This window comes from Aethina tumida, chromosome 4, assembly GCF_024364675.1.
Source record: "Aethina tumida isolate Nest 87 chromosome 4, icAetTumi1.1, whole genome shotgun sequence".
Taxonomy (NCBI): Eukaryota; Metazoa; Arthropoda; class Insecta; order Coleoptera; family Nitidulidae; genus Aethina; species Aethina tumida.
Window position 1 is genome coordinate 2120515 of NC_065438.1, and position 18512 is coordinate 2139026.

Consider the following 18512-nt stretch of genomic DNA (forward strand, 5'->3'; position numbering starts at 1 on the left):
TCAAGGGGAGAGACCGACACATTCAATTCCTTTCGTACAATCATTATAATTCGGTGCAAATACTCTTTTAGTTAATTTATTTAATATTCAAAATATAGAAATTTTGCTTAGACATTTCTAGTTTTAACTGAATTTGGTACCATTAATTGTACGAATGTAAAATGTAAATATATTTTGAATATATTTAACAATGAATATAAATATTAAAAACGCAGATAAATAAATCACTTACAAAATTGAATCCAGAAAAAAAATTACATAATTTGTTTGGATATTGATCTATGTTTATAAATATTTGATTTTTGAAACATTCTTGTTATTGTTGATAATATTTCTTGATTTGTTGTTTGTTTATATTATTCAGATGTTACGAAACAGTGGGTAAAAAAAATCCTCATAAGTAAGAACATTTTTTTATTATTAAAATAGGAACTTTATTAACAGGAATTACTTAATAAATACTAATTAATAAATAACATTGGACTAGAATTAAGGCAAGTTCACAAAGTTAATATAACTTCATTTAAACAGTTCTAATGTTGCACCATTACGGCTTGGCTTTTTTCACAATCCCGTTGACGAAACTGGGCAGATTCGACAAAGACAAGTGCACTTTACTCGAATTACAAATGTTGATGTTGGCAGTTGGTGTGATGGCTTCAGTTCTGAACACTTTCTCCGAAACACTACGCCTGACACAGTCGTGGTTCTTTTTCGAGGACACTTTTATTTGGTTGCCCACTGTGGTCACCACGCTATCACTAACATTATCACCGATGAAGATTTTGCCCATGTTCCCGACGTAGTCGATCCGTCCGTTGCCTTTGGACACTGTAACTCTGCAACTGTCGCCGATTATCCTTAAACTTCCCAGGTTCTCTTCGACGTCCACGTTGCAGTTGTTGCCGATCACCAGGGTGGTCCTGGAGTTGGTTTTCACCGTGATGTTCAACCCGTTCCCCACGAACTTCTTCGTCTTATCCAACGAGGACATCCTATCTACTGGCACTACCATTTCTAACGTTTACTATCTAATGTGTGCGAACGTCTGCGGTCTGTGTATCAATGACGGCGTGGATAATTATCCGGCAACTTTATATCGGGCCGCGGTGTGGTTATTCACCGCTTTTCGTTTAGCGACTCGCGTCGCTGAGCTTTCACGATATCGCCCATGTACTATAAACCAAGCACCTGTGATTTTTTTTTGCACGGGGAACTACAATAATTCGATCGACATTGACGAGGCGATTATTTCGACAGTCGATAACGATAAGTCAGGATCCCCAATGAACGGCGATTTAATCTGGGAGAATCGCTTTAACGTGTAAATATTTACCCAGATGTGAAATTTCTTTCCAAAAATTCGCGAGGGACGTCCCCATTAATTACGCATCATTCGGGGGAAATGTTGTTAGGATCCTTGTGTTTCTTGTATGGGTAATAACATTATATTGCAGTACTTGGAATTATTGTGTCAACTAAAATTTACTAACTACAGAAGGATGTGACTGCCTTGTAGCCATACAGATGTAGTTAATTAATTAAGACTGATAATTATTTTAGTTATTGAAAAGGATATCTCAATAAAAGACAACACAATTTGTTAATTAACATTTATTATAACAAATAAATACAATAATAAAGTATGACCTTAAACCAAAAGATAATTTAAGGCTCAGATTTTTCGCCACTATTCCCTTTAGTGGTGGCATTGGCGGCGGGACCGGAAGCAGGAGGAGGTGGGCGCTTGAAATCGGTTACTGGGGGTCTTCTGATGCTGGCTTCAAATGGTGCTGGCTTAAGAGTGAACAGTGATCCGAAGACGATGTGTTGCACCAAGGGAAATTTGGAAAGAACCTGAAAAAAATTGGAGTCTTTTAACCAGTAATTTGCGGTATTAAGCTAATAATCACTTTTACAGTCGCAATTTGAGCTAACGATGTAATTTTTCATAGATAACGTTTGCGGTATTTCCCTTGTGGTTTAACGATTAACACATGCCGGAGACTGCTGGATAATTGGCCTAATAATTTTATAAGGTGTTTTCCTGTAGTCCTTTTGTTTAGACTTACGTTACGTAGGTTTCTTAAGAAATAAAAGGATGATTTGTTTTTATTTGGTAATTATAAAACTAAATAAAAAAAATTAAATAACATCTGCATAAGTTTTAAATAGGTAAATGATTAGTTAGTACATTTGAAGTGGTTTAATCCAAGTTTGATAAAAAATATAGACAAATTTTAGATATATATATTTAATTCTACTTAATAAATAATAAATGAAAACTGTTTTTGATTTGAATTGAAGGCTTAAAATAATCAATCTTTATTTAACGTTAACGTATTAACAGAATAATTTGATATAACCAATATATTGGATTTGCAGTAATAAAATCACATAAAATTATAATTTTAACAATGTTTTGTATATGGAACATTAATATCAAATTATTTTGTAAAAAACAGTTACTGTAACAAAGTTTGACAAGAAAATATGGCCAAAATTTAGATATGTATTTATTTATAAAGAAATTTAAAGAGCTACGTAATATTAACATTATTCAAAATATAGAAATTTTGAATAGATATTTCTGGTTTTAACTGAATTTGGTACCATTATCTGTACTTCTAAATTATAATTCTATATTTTAAATTTTTTTAACAATGAATATAAATATTAAAAACGCAAATAAATATATTTAATTATTTTCTATACTTAAACATATAATAATGTAAATTCAAAAACTAAAATAATTCCCTATAATTTTATATTTTAAGATTTATTTGACGTTAACGTATTTGTGGAATAACTTTATATAACCAATATATTTCATTTGCAGTGATGAAATCACTTAAAATTAAATAAATATAATTATTTTCTATACTCAAACATATAATAAAGTAAATCCAAAAACTAAAATAATTCCCCATAATTTTATATTTTAATCTTTACTTAACGTCAACGATTTAATGGAATAATTTGATACGTCCAATTTATTTTATTTGCAGTGATAAAATCACATAAAATTATGTATAATTAATTTGAATTTATTCTGTAGAAACTGTACAAAAATAAGTTTCTGTTTCTGTACTTAAATAGATGTGTTTAACATTATAGTTATAAAGTTAAACACTTCTATTTAAGTAATGAGTTGAAAGGATATATTTAGGTACACATGCAACATTTATTAACTGACGCAAAAACATTAAATATTCCTTAAAGACAACATTCTTGATTGAAAAATAAAGCCAAATATTTATAACCAGCTTTCGAATTATTGCATATATTTTACTGGTTACTGGTACCTGTATAATTAAAAGAAAAATTTAATACAAAACAAATCTAACATAATTAATTCAGAAATGTTTTGGAATAATCGGCAGACCGAACAAAGTCCATACACAGGTATTGATACAAAAAAATGACAATATAAATTAACTAATTCAATTAACATCTATTGGTTCTGTCGCCTGCAGCACGTGCAACCTTGGAATAGACCCACACAAGTTCACTTTCAGGGATTTACTACTGACATACCAACAACTGTTGATGCACTCTTCGTGTTTACTTCGTGTTGTATGTATAAAAAAATTGAATTATTACTCTATTGACTTCTATTTATTGTTTACATGTTTATAATTCATTGAGGGGATGCCCCGTGAAAAAACTTGACCTGTGGTCGGAAACGGAAACTGGTACTGGTTTTGCGATTTTGTAACCGGGTACGACATAACCCGGAGCCAACTATCTTTGAAATGTCAGGTCACCTACACTGGTTTCGTAAGCCAACGAATTTAGACATGGTCAGTGTCGACCACACCACTTAATTTTTGTGAATCCCCTCAACATTGTTGTTTGAATATGACCGTATAGAGTAATTATTATGTCCTCGTTGCTTAGAACATACAATAGTCAAGGTGAGACAAATACATAGATTACTGGAGTTGAAGAACCTTTGGAGTAATGTATTGATTACAATTCATAATTTATTTTACTCATTTGTATTAGAAAATATTTTTATTTTGATCTTGATTGTTTAATAAAAAAACCCAACCTTGTGCTCATTTTGGTTTTTCTCGAAATCGTCTAGAAGAATTAATTTCATTTAAAAATATTTATTGTAAAACCTGAATATACTCCAAGAATCTTACTACAAGGTATCATGTTATAAAATATAATAAGAAATTTGCTTTTATTAAATCTAAGGACGAATTAATAAAAAAAAATTCATTACTGATTAGACACAGATGTGCAAAGTGCAAAACAATTTTTAAAAAAACAATTTTATTTGTACAAATAATTTTATAAGTGTTTTTAGTTTAAAATTTCAAATCTAAAAAAGTTCCGTGTCTGAGATCTTTTTATCTGATTTTAGGTAAGCTGAATAAGTATCAATTATCGGCACTTATGTTCAATGTCAAGTGATGCCTGATTAATAACCGGAAATAACTTTTATTAAGTAAAATTTGAAGCAATTGAAATCTCTACTATTATATAATATATAATATTATATTCAACCGCATAGTTTCAGCATCTGATCGTGATTATATAAGATGTGTGTACTAATATATTTTTTTAGAGTTTGGCCCATTTGAAAAAGAGACACCCTCTTTAATTTTTTTTCCAATTTTAAAGAATGAAAATTGTACTTATAGACAAAATGTCTTGTTTTTTTGGTCAAAATCAACATCTATAGGGTAATTTTTTGGCATAAAAGTTGAAGAATTTATGCTAGGAATTGTTTTATAGAAAATTTAACTACACCACTGTATTAAGGATTGGGGGTATATACCCAATTCCTCAAAAAATTTATGCATATACATAATTCTGTAGAAAACGACTTAATATGAATAAATTTGGCTTAATTTTTCCAGTTAATATGTAAAAATTTAGTTGGTATATAATTTTAACAATAACTATATTTAAATATATTTGATATGTGCAAATAATTTTAAGTGTTTATGATATAATAGATAGAATCTAGGAAAGTTTGTGAAATTTTTTATCCATGTATAGTAATGTTTTTCTATTCTCAAGTGTTTATTACTTATCAACACTTATGAGCAAAGGTTCATTGTCAAGTGATACCTGACAAATAATAGGAAACATATTTAATTTTAATAAATTAAAATTAAAACAAAGTAAAAATAAATTTTTCAAGCAATTCAAAATTCGAATTATTTTATGGTCAAAACAATAATTTAAAAAAAATGGAAATAAAAATGTTTAAAGAAATTAAACAAAGATATTTGATTTTTATTTCATGACGCAAATTAACTGAAAATAACAATCAACAAATGAACAGATATTCAAAAAATCACTTTGTCCATTTTTACAAAGTTCAAAGTTCAGAATTTCTCATTTATTTGTTAATTTATTACTCTATTAAGTCAAATGTGAATTTAATAATAATAATTATTAAAAATTAAAATATTTTGTGAAACTTACCTCAACTTTGTACATTTTAATTAGGCCTGAATTAATTTTAGTCCATGTGGGGACACCACTAATGCTCCACAGTTGATTAGAATGTTCTGCAAAAGGCCCTTTTTTCACTTCATTAATGTATTTAATACAGCTAATAAACATGTATTGATCAGAGTATTTTTGGACAATAGAGTCCTTATAAAATTGAGAAGGGTCTACCACAACTTTTCCTAAAACATTTTTTAATTAACTTTTTATTATTTATTAAAAAATTGAAGTGTACCAGAAAGTTGTGAGCTGCCCCATATAAAGGGCACAAATTGATAATCATCCAAGCTCCAAACACCATGGCTTCCTGCTGGTTCCATTCTGTAGGTTTGCTGCAGTTTTCTGACAAGGTTTAAGTACCTAAGGCCACAATACTGAAACCCCTCATTTAAACAACAAACAATAAACCATACTTTACAAAAACAAGACATGCTGTGGCTGGTTGATCTGCTTCCTCCAAGAACCCAATTTTGAAAAGGCAACAGAGGAACATTATGAATGATATTTCATGACCAGTTCCATAATCTATCCTAGTCGAATTGCCAAATGCTTCAGTGAGGTATTCCATAATTTCAGGTACTGCTCTGTACAACTTTTCTGGGAGCAGTGTTTGTAGTATGTCAAAAATATCCTAAAATATTCCATAAAGCAAAACCACCAAAAATTGTTTTGTCCTGTCTTACATCTTTTAGTTTTTGGTACCAAGTTCTGAAGGCTTGATTTCCAAATCTCTGTGGTTGATCAATTGGTGGTATTTCATCAACCATGTTATCTAAGTAATCAATCATCTCTGCACACTTTATTATGGCAGGTGAAGCATTTTTACTTCCCTCTTCATTGCTGAGACCTTCACAGGATTTGTTAATGGTTACTATAAAACCAAGCAACTCCTAAAATCAGAATTTAAAATAATGGGCCTCTAATTTTATATAATTTATTTACAAAATACGCTTCTGATTTGTCCCAGGTTTGCATATCACTTATGGTTTTGATTTGTTTCGTTGGGGTTGTGAAATTGTGTTCCTCTTGTTCTGAAGATAATGCTGTTAGTAAGGAAATTACAAAATTGTTCCAACATACTTATAACGCTCATTTTGTTTAATTTGCTGTATTATAAGGTTATTAAATGTTTTGTTCTAGATAGTTGTCAAATTTGACGGTAAAATCATAATATTACTAAAGTCTAAAATTATGGCAACACTGTTTTGCCAGTTGGTAAGCCTGTTTTTAAAATAAAAAATTTCAAACATTTTTTAAATTTCATTCAAAATTTACATTTAAAAACTGATTTAGAATTTGGTATATTAATAGACTTCGTACTATTATAATATATTGATTACAATTTAAATTATGTACTTATAATATTGATTTTTTTGTATGTGTGTAAAATTCTTTTAGTAAACTATTAGATTTGTCAGGACACTTGGAAAACAAAGAAATAAAATGCATTTTTGTGTAAAAATAATAATTTAGTACCTAAATATAGTATAAAATTTGAAATGCTTAATAAACCAGGGAATGTAAATTATACATTTTATGTAAAATAAATAATGACTATTAAAATCACAATTAGAGTAATTACAACTCCTGCTATAATTATAAATTTGTCTTCTGAAGCTCTTTTCTCAATTAATCTCATTGTATGATTGCTCAACCCTAAAGTATTTGCCATATCCATAATCTTCCTTTGAGCCCCCTTCAATGTGATTCTCTGATTCCTCAAGGACTCCAAAGCATTCGCACCAGTAAATAACATTTCATCCACACCTCTATTGGCATTTTGTAATGAATTTTGATGCTGTATTGCATAGTCTATGTTGATAGCAGTCAGATCCGGATTTGGGGCGAATCTGCGGTTCAACAGCTGTTCCCTTTCTGACGCCGCAGCCTCACGACGTGCCCTTCTCTGTTGTGTTGAAGCCAATGCTGCTTGTAAATGTCTGCTATCATATTTGAGTTGGTCACAGCGCATTTTAGCATTTTGCCTTTGATCTATTGGTAGTTTAAATAAGTATGTGTCTAGTTTTTCACAGTTGCTACAAATAAATATACATTTTCATTCAGTCAATAAATAAATAGAAACAAATTACCTGTTTATTTGATTTATCTTTTCCTGTATCTCATTTTCGATTTCTGTTGCGTTCGCGGTGTTGCCCTCTAAAACTTGAAACGTTTGTTGTGTCTGTTGAATTAATTTGTTAGTTTGGTTGTATAATGTATCCATAATACTTAAATACGGCGACAATTATTAATTAAAGCTGGTATTTTTAAATGACATGCCAAATATATACATTTGACGTAACATGAATTTTGGGGAATTAATTTTTCGCCAACTCACTTTTGGTTATTTAATATAAATACAATAAATAAAGTCTGCAATATTTAAAATTTGTATTGACATTTGAACAAATTACATTTAATTCATTTTTAATTTACTTAGGATAAAGTTAATATCAGATTAATAAATTTTAAACAATAATTTTATTGATGGCAAACTTCACAGGATTTACTTTATGACAAGACGAGGTTAATATAATACATAAAAAAATAAAAAACAAAACAAAAGCAAATTGATAATCATAAACTGTAATGAAAGTCTTTCTTCTGTATTACTATCAGGGTACAGGGGAAAAAACACTGCAATAAAATGATTTTAAAGTAATATCGCCTTATATGAGGCCCACCAAATAAGTCCAACAAACATAAATATGATTTAAAGGGAACATAAATAAATGATATGGAGTCACGGTGTCGATTGTGTGCCGAAAGTTCCACCGATAAAATATCAGTATTAGAAACTCCAGACTTGTCCTCGAGGATTCTTAATCTCTTTCAAATTAGAATCTCCAATGAAGACAGACTACCGACAACTATATGCCAGAAATGTTACAAATCAGTTGAAACAACATGGGTGTTCAATGATCTCATTCAGAAAGCCCAGGAAATACTCAATGAACTGGCAAATACTGTTGAAACAGCCAAGGCTTTGGATGAAACAAGTGAACAACAAATTGTTGATGATGCTGCTGGTGATTTGAGTTTTGATGATCCCAGTTCAGACCTTAAGTGTGAGTTTGAAGACGACGACTTATTTTTACCAACAAATAATGTGGCACCTGTTGAAAAGCCAGCTAAAACTGAGAAGAAGGTATTCATATCATATTCAATTAATTAAATGAATTATCCCAAATTTTCTAGCAAAAACGGTCAACAAGAAAGAAAGAGGAATCATCAAACAATATAGAATGTTTGCCAGACATCAAAGACTTCGACGTCAACGAAGACGGCACCCTCGTGCCGAAAACGGACCAAATCAGCTGGGAGTCGTACCCGTGGACCTGCTGCGACTGCCACCAAATCTTCGACAATTCAGAGGACCTAAGAGACCACTTTGCAACAGTCCACAACGGCACACCACGATATCTATGCGCCGACTGCTCCAAAGTCTACGCCAAGTACAGCACCTTCCTAACGCACGTCAAAGTCCACCGCATCAAGCTGAAGTTCTGCTGCGACGTGTGCTACAAGTGGTTCCCGACGGTCACCGACCAGGAGAAGCACCGGGCAAAACACGGGGACGAAAGGCCTCACATGTGCACGACGTGCGGGAAGCGTTTCAGGATGCAATCAGCCCTGTTGGTGCACGCCAGGTCGCACCTCCCGGCCGAACTAAAGAACCGGTATCAATGCGACCAGTGCCCTAAAAGGTTTGGGACCAAGCCGAATCTGATGGCGCATAAACGCATCCACAGCGGCGTCAGGGATTACACCTGCGACCAGTGCGGCAAGAGTTTTGTGCAGAAGGGCAACTTAGAGAACCACCTGCTGACCCACACTGCAGCCAGGCCATTTAACTGTACAATTTGTGGCAAGTCCTTCAAAACGCTGATTAGATTGAAGAAGCACGACTCCGTGCATTCGGGATTGAAGCCACACAAGTGTGACGTGTGTGGGAGACAGTTTAGGGAAAGGGGGACGTTGAAGGAGCACCATCGCATTCACACTGGAGCCATGCCTTTTACCTGCGAGTTTTGCGGCAAGTCGTTCCGATTTAAAGGCGTCCTGACCACGCACAGGCGACAACATACGGGCGAAAGGCCCTATTCCTGTAACGAGTGCCAGCATCATTTCACTAACTGGCCGAATTACAACAAACACATGAAGAGGCGACACGGGATCAACACCAGCGTGACTTGCAGGACAAGACAGGATATACCGCCGACGGGGATGCCGCACAGAAACCCTCCGGGTACTATTTTGGCACCACCACAGAACATGGTGATTGCGGAGAACTATGGGCCTCCGCCGATTTTCTTCCTCGAATACTGAACGTTTCATTTATGTGATGTGTGATTAATTGATGTTTAATTTACTGCTTAACTTAATGCATATTAGGGGCTATTGAAAACTATAGTTAGCATCTAACAGAGTAGTTTAATATAAGCTGTATTTATAAATTGAATTGTGTGAACATGAATTTAGAAAAAGAGTGTATTAATTTACTCGATTTCTTCACTTTATTTATATTATTTTTGAAATAAAAAATATTAAACATGGTATTTTATTTACGATAATAAATAAACTCACGTTATTGTGTGACAATGCAAAATTAATATAATTAAAAAATATAACGCATATAGTAAGGGGAAAATGTCAACAAACCATATTTAAGTTTTGGCTTCGTATCATAAAATAAATGGAAACAAGCCTTTGCATATTCTTATATCTGACAGATAAAACTTTGGTTATGTTATTGTTATTGTGACAAGTGAGTTGTCAATCTTTAAAAAACATGATAAAAGCAACATAAATTATTCAAAATCCATAAAAATGAACGGCAACAACAAACAAAATGCGGAGTCCCAATTGCAAGGTAACTAATTAGGCCTACACATTTGAAAAATGCCCCATGTTAATATTTTTAGTGGCCATTGGGATCCTCCTGTGTTCAGTCTCAGATAAAAGCAGTTTGGTCACTGACACCATCAATAATTCTTTGAAGAAATTAGCGGAAAAACATCCCAACCAAGTCCTGAATTCGTGCGTAACTTTCTGTACAAACACTGCAAAGAAGCCAACAAATGAAAGCATTTCTTCTGTGTTGAAAATTATGGAAAATATTTGTACAGACAACATTGCTAACATAGATGGAGATACAATTCTGTCCATTATTGAGTTCAGTTTGTCTATTATGATAGATAATCCTATTCATGAGCCATTGGTTCAATTACCAGCTTCTGGGGTACTTGTTGCATTGGGTCGTGAACATTATATCCAAGTAAGAGTAATACATAAATTGTTAAATTGTATTTATTAGTGGTTTATGTTAGGTGATGGATTCTTTATTGAAAAAATTGGAAGCAGGAGTTGTGCCCCATTATATGGTACCACATACACTTGGGGCATTAGCCCATACAAACCCTTATGGAGTAGTACCTTACTTGAAGAACATTCTGCACATTATTTTGCCTCTTATTGGAAATTTGAGAGTTGACATACTCAGACAGGCTTTTTCTTATGGTATGTAGCTTAAATTAGACAATATTTATTACCTAGAGGATTGATGTATATAATAATTGTTGTAAAAATGCTATTTATTATTTATTTTAGCCTTGGGTAGCTTTTGTGAGGCTTTGACGGAATATTGCGCGAACATTAACGAAGTACCGGACAGTACAATCCAAATCGACAACTTTAACGTAGAAATTGGTATGGCATATGACGTACTATTTTCTTCCTGGCTTCAAAGCAGGGATCCTAAAGTCACTGAGGCTGTTCTCAACGCCCTGTCCACAATATTCCCCGTGTTGAGCGTCGATAAAGTCACACAACAGACGCCCAAAGTCATACAGACTCTGTTAAATCTTTATAAGAGACCTATTGACTCATACAACATTACTAAATGTGTTGGTGCAGTGGTGCAAAAGGCTGCCACCGTTAACGGTACGCTTCTAGAACCACTCATGACTAATATATTGCATGCACTGAGTGATTTGGTGTGTGTTTCCCCTGATTATGCCCAACCTGAACTGTTGAGGAGCCACTCTGAAGTCTTGAGGTGCTATGAATGTTTTGCCCTTCACTTCACTGATAGCACCATTGACCAGTTGTTAACTCAATTGAAAAATAACAACGAAAAGGAGCGAGTTAAGTCGCTAACTGTTCTCACCCATCTTGTTTCTCATTGTGACCAAACTATAAGCAGGAGGTTCAAGGATATTCTGAAAACCTTGAATGACTCCTTATCTGACCCTAGTATTAGAGTGAAGAAGGCTTTGGTGAAAATCATTGTGGCTTTTGCCATTAAAAAGGTTTTATTAAATAAAGGTAAGGATTATTGTTATTTTGTCTGATTTATCCTATAAATCGTTTTTACTAGAGTGCAACCCAGATGGGGCAATGAAGTACATGGAGTTCATCTTAAAAATGTGCTGCAAACAAAACGTGCCCAAAAACAGCGACGTGTCTCCCCACGAATTGGCTGACATTCAGAAATCTTCTGATAACACCTTGTACATGCTGAGTACCTCAGTTCCTGAGTTAGAAAACATTCTCTGGGTGCTCTTGATGCAGTGTTTCCTAGGACCTGTCTACGATGACGCTATTGTTATAATACTGAGGTGCTTAACGCATCTGGCTTCTAAAAAGGATAACGTCAGTAGCTGCGAAGCTGCTTTCGTACGTTGTCTTGGTCTTTTGGCTGATCCATTGCCGGGGTTTAGGGGCACCTTCATACTTAACTTTTTGAGGAACGTCAAACCTTGCGAAATTGATAGTTATAAGTCGGTTTGGGATTTGAAGATTCCCCAATTAGTCAAGTACTTGGAGCAAAACTACGACAACTTTAACGTGCTTGAGTGGCAAGATTTACTGTTTGACTTTTTGACGTTGCTTTTAGAAGCTGTGAAAAACGAGTCCTTTGTTGAGATTTTGGTGTTTCAAAGTAGGAAGCAGCTGGATTCTTACGCAAACAATAGGTTCTTGAGCATTGGTGATGCTTCGTCGAAGCAGCAGGAAAAGCAGTTTCTGCTTAAATGTCTCGCCATAATTCTGTGCTTTTTGTCCGACAAAGAAACTGTCTTGCAAACTATAGAAAGTATTTTAAGTAATCTAAAGTTAAATGACTTTAAAGAACTGCAAACGTACAGTGAAGCTGTTGGTATTTGTTCCAGAACGCATATCCAAATTGTTTTGGACAAATTTGCGGAGATCAGAAAGAATGTTCTGTTGAAGAAGTCTTCCAAATTTTTCTCATTCATGAAGGACCAAAAACACGAAATGGACATTGAAAGACTGCGTTACGTTGTGATATACAGTTACGCCGAAATCTGCAATGAGGCGCCTGCTGACAAGATTTTAAAAGTCATTGAATCTGAAATTCTGGATTATGTTTTATTGGAACTAAGCGCAGCCAAGGATTTTCCTATAAGGAAAGCTTGTTTAAGAACCATAACAAGTGTGGCTGACGCAATGCACCCCAACAGAAATTCGTTGCACATTAGACTTAACGAAAGAGATAAAGTTGTTGAACTTGTATCTTCACAGATTCATTTACATAATGGACCAGAGTACATTGAATTGTTTCCGCTGATTTTGACTGCTATAACTGCGTTGGTTCGACTACCATTGCCTTTGGAGTCGGAGGAACGCATTAGATTGCTCAAATTGTTCTTCGATAATGTCTTTAATGCCTCCGCCATTTATTGTAAGATAAACGTGGATAACACAGAAAGTTACTATGGTGATTTAAAGATGGTGCCATACATCACCAAAAGTTTCTCAGAACTTAACTTGCTGGTGCAAGAACTGTTGATGCAAAGTCTTTCTCCAGCAACTCTGGACGAGATCACCACATTGCTAGAGCCTTGGCTGGGTAAAAAGAAACCGGAGCAACGCCACCCCGCCTGCGATAACTTAAAACTTGTCCTTCAAACCTACCTGAACAACATGAAATTCGCCTACGATTGTCCCAGCACTTTCGGCCAGACCGGCTCACTTCTAGCCCACATTGTGCCGAGGTGCACCGACCCAAACAAAAACATCCGGAAGATCGCCGTTGAATGCATTTGCTTAGTTTTGTGCATAGCTGCCAGGTACGAGGGTCACATGAAAGACCACGACAAAGTTCTTAGTAACTCACTGCAGCACATCCAGCACCAAATTGACTCCGACGACCCGAAACTCCTGTACAACTTGACCTCAGACCTTGCCCACGTGATTTGCCTCAACATCCCCCAGTTTCAGCTCGTTCATTTCGTTGACGGGCTCTGCGATGGGTTGTTGGATTGCGAGAGCTCGTCTTCTAACGGTACCGGAGTCGTACTCAGTATGACCCTCAAGTCTAAAGGCAGCGAGCTGCAAAGCCATGTTAATTTAATACTTGCTAAAATGTTAAAACAGCTGGATAAGATCCAATGCCCGAGGACAAGGTCGTCAGCACTCAGGGGTATTTTAAATTTGGCCACCCACCACCCTAAACTAGTTGGCAGCCTTTTGTTGGCTGAACCATTACCCTTTGATACGTAAGTTGATTGCCTGTTTTCTATGATAATGTCTAATTAAACCTTTTTAGGCGTATAATTGATACGTGGAACATCTTATCTATGGACCAAACTCTGGTCCAGGACCTCTTTGATCAGCTGAAGAAAATCATCAAGCAAACCCCCATGTATGAAGACGAGACCAAAGAAATGAAAATCTGCAACGTCCGATCGTTGCAAGCTGTTTCCGCCCTACAAGAGCTGTTGAAGAATGGTCAACTGAAGGAACTCTGCTTAACACAGTTCTCAGAGATATTTTCCCTCCTGCTGATATGTTTGGCTTCATACATGGGCACTCAACCTCCACTCTCTCAAACTAATGGCAAAAAGGAGAAGTACGGCTTCATAATGAACAGGGAAGCCTACAAATTAAATCCTTGCAAAGTAGCCCTGGATACAATGAGGATGTTTTTCTTGTGCTGCGAGTATAAACCGATGGTTAACACGCTCCTCTCCTACGCCCATATAGAGTCCAGCGAAGATCCGGCGGTATTTTTGGAGGTGGTGTCCAAATTAGTGGAGAATATTTCCGAAGAAAATCCCCAATCATTGTCGTGGTTGGTGGCTTGCCTTGGCCCATTTATACGAGCAGAATTGGAGCCGCAGCGGGTAGCAGCAGTTGCTTTCTTCACGTATTTATTGAGACAAAGGGCAAATGAACAAACAGTCCTTGTTGAGAATTTATTGGAGATGATTCTCGACGTCCAAAGCGACCAGAGTTGTGCGGTTCGTAGGATCGCCCTTCAAGGACTGGGATATGCCGTCGAGCAATCAAATTTGGACTTAATTTCGAGGCATTGCAACCCTATTTTAAGCGTGTTGATGAACAGCCTGGACTACAACAGTATTGGGTTAGCATCATGTTATTATTATTGTATTCCAGATATTTAATATTGAGATTTTAGGAACGAAAGCTCGGTGATTTTGGAGGGTATGCTCACATTTTCCAAATTACTCACGACGTTGGAGAATTACAAGTTTAGTTCATTCCAAGTCACAGCCGCTGTAAGAATTAAACCTTTGCTTGGTCAGGAGGATGTCAATTTGAGGAGAGCTTCATTCAAACTGCTGGGAGATTTAACTCAGTCACTAAATTCTGAAGCTAATTTGGAGGCATTCAAGGAGCAAATTCACGGCAACGTTATAACGTTGTTGTTACACTTGTGTGACCCAGATATATCAGTTATAAAGGTTTATTGTATATACTATACTATTAGTAAGTTTATATAACTGTGACTTTTTAGGCTTGCAAATACACATTGAGAAAAGTGGGACCTTATTTAGACAGCCCGAAAGTTAACTCCATGATACAAGAACACTTAATTGATGAGGCCAATCTTCATTTTTATGATTTTGTCAGAGACTTAATAAAGATAATGGTAGTGTAAAGCATAATATATTGGAGAATGTCTTCATTTATTTGTTTTTAGGCTGAAGAAATTCAAGATTTGTTCCCGTTGTTGGTGATGACGTGTTTATCATATTTTAAAAGTCAGTGGGTCCAGATTAGGAGTAATGCAGCACTCTTGTCTGGTTTGCTGTATTCTCAATTGACCCCGGAAAATAAGAGTAGGGTTTCTGTCGATACCGTCTGTGATAGATTAATGAAATTGTTGAATGATGAAAATGAGGACGTTAGAATGCGAGCTGTCGAGGCTATGACCTTTTTATTTTTAAATTAGACTTAAGATTAAAGGCTTATTAATATAAATATTTATAGAGAATACTTATACCTATTGTGAGTTTTTTTAAGGGTGAATATTGGAAAATTATTATTCTACAAATGAAATTATTGATTGATGTTTACTGAGCTTTTTATTGGAAATTATTAGACTAGTCAAAAATTTTAATTGAAAGATATATGTATAAATCGCATTTTTTGTTATGAGTCTTGTTATTTGTTTTAAATATATCACGTACATACAAAATATGAGTGTCTTTATTCATCACCTAATAACTACAAGCAAATAATAGTGTAAATCTGTATTTGTATAATATACAGTACATTTTATTTAAAACATTCATTTGTACTCGACTTTATGACCAGTTTTATCCTTCTTTCTGATATCAAGAATCTGAGATATGGATAAATATGGCCAAGATATAGGAAAGTCTGTTTTAGCCAATGGGACAGGGTCACTGTAATTGGGTATGTAACCAGCATAGCTAGAGCATCTAACATCGTGTTCTCCCCTTAACTTGTCTTCTTTAATTAGGTCCCGTATTTCGTTTTTCGTCTCCTGTGGCACTATATTTTCCAGGGGATTCACACAGGCTCCACATCTGAACTTAATAAATTAACTTAAGTAATTATTAATGTTAAACACTTACTTAACTGGCGGATCTTTATTAATCCAAAACGTTCTGGTTGGATCCACTGTATTTCTAGTCTGGGCATCGTCCCATTCTTGGCCTCGTCTCAGGAACGGTTCGGCCAAGGGGGTGTATATTTCTGTTTTTAATTCAACCTAACAATTCACATTGGTCATTAGAGGCAACTAATACAAATAATATTATTACTGTGGCGTTGAGTGACTTCTCCAGGCTTTCAGGAGTGATGCGATCACGTTTGGTTTTCGGCAAGGCGGCGGTTTGAGCTCTTGATTCCCATTCAGTTGTATACATATATTTCATAATTATGTTTCTTTTCTCGATGTCCTCTATGTCGTCGATTGGTATACCGGGTGATATGAAGAATCTAGGTCTTGACTTAATCACCTCATAGTTCTTTGATTCTAGAGGATATTCCTGAGTTAAGTGTTAGAGATTTGATTAGGGGGTATTTAAATACTTACTAGTAAATCTATAACTTTGTATGGTTTGTTAATTATGGGTTTTGGGGAATGATAAATGGTGAAAGGTACATATGCATTCTTTTTATACTCGCACAAAGATTCATTATCTATATGCTTCCTAGGTTTAGACGGTTTCTGCTTTATTTCTTGGTATAATTTTTGAGTTGACGGTTCCTCCGACTTAACAATATAACGTTTGTAGTCATTCAAATATGTAGTTTTATTTTGAAAGGCATAGTCTCTATTTGTAGGATCACAAATGTTCATGTTTAAGTAAATATACAAAAGTCAGTCACATGAGATAATAAAATATTTTTTTCAATTTTGATGACATTAAATTGATGTCTATTGAATCAATTTTGATTATAATTTTTAATTGTTTAAAATTACACAAAACAAAATAGGATTCATTGTTATTAAAAAAAACTACATATGATCTATAATATATATTATTTAAAATTATCACTAAATAAAATTAGCAGGTAATATTAAAAATTATATTTAAACCAATAACAATTAATTAAATTTAAATAGCCAGAGCATCACTTTGCATTTCATGGCTAAGCTGAGTCTGCAAATTGGACAACTTTTCTTTCAACATAGAAACACCCATAATAACAATATTTTCTGGTCTAAGTAATCCTGCTGATTCTACATTGTAAAAGAACTTGTTTGGCTTCAACTCCCAGTTAAATGGTGCTTCATCTGTAATAAAAATATAATTAAATACTTCTTGATAAACCATTTTATTTTACTTACATTGGTTTTCTTTCAGTTCACTGTATTCACTCTTTGGCCACTCATCTGGTTTTGGATACAATGTGTGCCTCATAGCATTGTCTGGATCATATTCAAAAGCAACACCACAAGTAGGATTCCACTTTGCATGTTCTTTACCAAAACCTTTTTTGGCATAAGCCCTCACTTTCAGTTCTTGTCCTTTTCTCAACTTAATTATCAAGATTTCATCATTCTCCTCATACTCTGAAGATTCATCATCTCTGTGCTTTGATGTGGCTGGAATTACTCTTGGATCACTGGATTTCAAGTCTGCTGTTGTTACATGTCTTGTTTTGTCTTCAGTACATTTTACATCCAATGTAAATTCCACACTGCACTCCTGACAAAAGTCTTTACAAATACAGTCCTATAAAACAACAAGTTTAATTTTTAGTATTAATATGTGGACAAGTAAATTACTCTTGGATATTGTAAACGGCTGACTACTTCATCAGAAATCAATGGAATAAGGCCAATTCTGTGTGCCAAAAATTCGTCACTTAATACAGTCGAATTTGCTTCTAGTTTAACCCAATCTATGGCTAAAGTTGGAGTTTCAGCAATTAGGACCCTTCTAATGCTGTTAGCAACACTACAACAAAAATATATAGGTTAGTTTTATTGGTTTATTAATTTATATGGTTTTTACCTTAAATCTGTATCTTCGATATAAAACTTCACATTGTCGTCTGTTAAATCTGTAATATGAACGGAGGGCTGATTAGCATAAGGCATTTTTAAACAAATAGAACGCTACAAGCTGTTCTATAGTCACAACCACAACAAAAACTGTTTTTAATCAAACTGTGTTCGCCGGTTAGGGATTATGTTGTTGTGTGTGTTTAAGTTGGCACACTTTTAATTTTCTTGTTAATTTTATTTGAATTTACACTTTGTAAAATTATCTTAAAGGTGTTTATTA

General features: G+C 34.5%; 7 protein-coding genes across 7 annotated transcripts; 2 read left to right on the top strand and 5 right to left on the bottom strand.

Annotated features, from left to right (window-relative positions):
- Positions 1 to 399: 399 nt before the first annotated feature.
- Positions 400 to 1101, bottom strand: LOC109607011 (uncharacterized). Its single transcript, XM_020023537.2, has one exon. The coding sequence runs from the start codon at positions 1013 to 1015 to the stop codon at positions 548 to 550; it is 468 nt and encodes a 155-aa protein (XP_019879096.1). The 5' UTR covers positions 1016 to 1101; the 3' UTR covers positions 400 to 547.
- A 497-nt stretch (positions 1102 to 1598) lies between these two features.
- On the bottom strand, positions 1599 to 6644 carry LOC109598317 (serine/threonine-protein phosphatase 2A activator). Its single transcript, XM_020014200.2, has 7 exons — positions 6556 to 6644; positions 6418 to 6506; positions 6159 to 6365; positions 5889 to 6106; positions 5711 to 5835; positions 5449 to 5657; positions 1599 to 1857 (listed from the first exon to the last, which is right to left on the bottom strand). Exons 1-7 carry the CDS (start codon positions 6566 to 6568, stop codon positions 1669 to 1671), a joined length of 1050 nt encoding a protein of 349 aa, XP_019869759.2. The 5' UTR covers positions 6569 to 6644; the 3' UTR covers positions 1599 to 1668.
- Positions 6645 to 6994: 350 nt separating this feature from the next.
- Positions 6995 to 7784, bottom strand: LOC109598350 (probable Golgi SNAP receptor complex member 2). The gene is made up of 2 exons (XM_020014243.2): positions 7566 to 7784; positions 6995 to 7511 (listed from the first exon to the last, which is right to left on the bottom strand). The coding sequence occupies exons 1-2, from the start codon at positions 7697 to 7699 to the stop codon at positions 7010 to 7012; spliced, it is 636 nt and encodes a 211-aa protein (XP_019869802.1). The 5' UTR covers positions 7700 to 7784; the 3' UTR covers positions 6995 to 7009.
- A 214-nt stretch (positions 7785 to 7998) lies between these two features.
- LOC109598342 (gastrula zinc finger protein XlCGF26.1) lies at positions 7999 to 10032 on the top strand. The gene is made up of 2 exons (XM_020014236.2): positions 7999 to 8623; positions 8674 to 10032. The coding sequence occupies exons 1-2, from the start codon at positions 8213 to 8215 to the stop codon at positions 9802 to 9804; spliced, it is 1542 nt and encodes a 513-aa protein (XP_019869795.2). The 5' UTR covers positions 7999 to 8212; the 3' UTR covers positions 9805 to 10032.
- Positions 10033 to 10262: 230 nt separating this feature from the next.
- Positions 10263 to 15943, top strand: LOC109598374 (maestro heat-like repeat-containing protein family member 1). The gene is made up of 9 exons (XM_020014268.2): positions 10263 to 10348; positions 10401 to 10753; positions 10806 to 10995; positions 11086 to 11802; positions 11855 to 13997; positions 14048 to 14866; positions 14921 to 15206; positions 15260 to 15394; positions 15446 to 15943. The coding sequence occupies exons 1-9, from the start codon at positions 10306 to 10308 to the stop codon at positions 15695 to 15697; spliced, it is 4938 nt and encodes a 1645-aa protein (XP_019869827.2). The 5' UTR covers positions 10263 to 10305; the 3' UTR covers positions 15698 to 15943.
- Positions 15944 to 15983: 40 nt separating this feature from the next.
- On the bottom strand, positions 15984 to 17136 carry LOC109598354 (uncharacterized). Its single transcript, XM_049966981.1, has 4 exons — positions 16811 to 17136; positions 16536 to 16763; positions 16347 to 16483; positions 15984 to 16298 (listed from the first exon to the last, which is right to left on the bottom strand). The coding sequence occupies exons 1-4, from the start codon at positions 17075 to 17077 to the stop codon at positions 16037 to 16039; spliced, it is 894 nt and encodes a 297-aa protein (XP_049822938.1). The 5' UTR covers positions 17078 to 17136; the 3' UTR covers positions 15984 to 16036.
- A 105-nt stretch (positions 17137 to 17241) lies between these two features.
- On the bottom strand, positions 17242 to 18404 carry LOC109598345 (DNA-directed RNA polymerase II subunit RPB3). The gene is made up of 4 exons (XM_049966133.1): positions 18240 to 18404; positions 18011 to 18182; positions 17570 to 17957; positions 17242 to 17515 (listed from the first exon to the last, which is right to left on the bottom strand). Exons 1-4 carry the CDS (start codon positions 18323 to 18325, stop codon positions 17337 to 17339), a joined length of 825 nt encoding a protein of 274 aa, XP_049822090.1. The 5' UTR covers positions 18326 to 18404; the 3' UTR covers positions 17242 to 17336.
- Between the last annotated feature and the right edge of the window lie 108 nt (positions 18405 to 18512).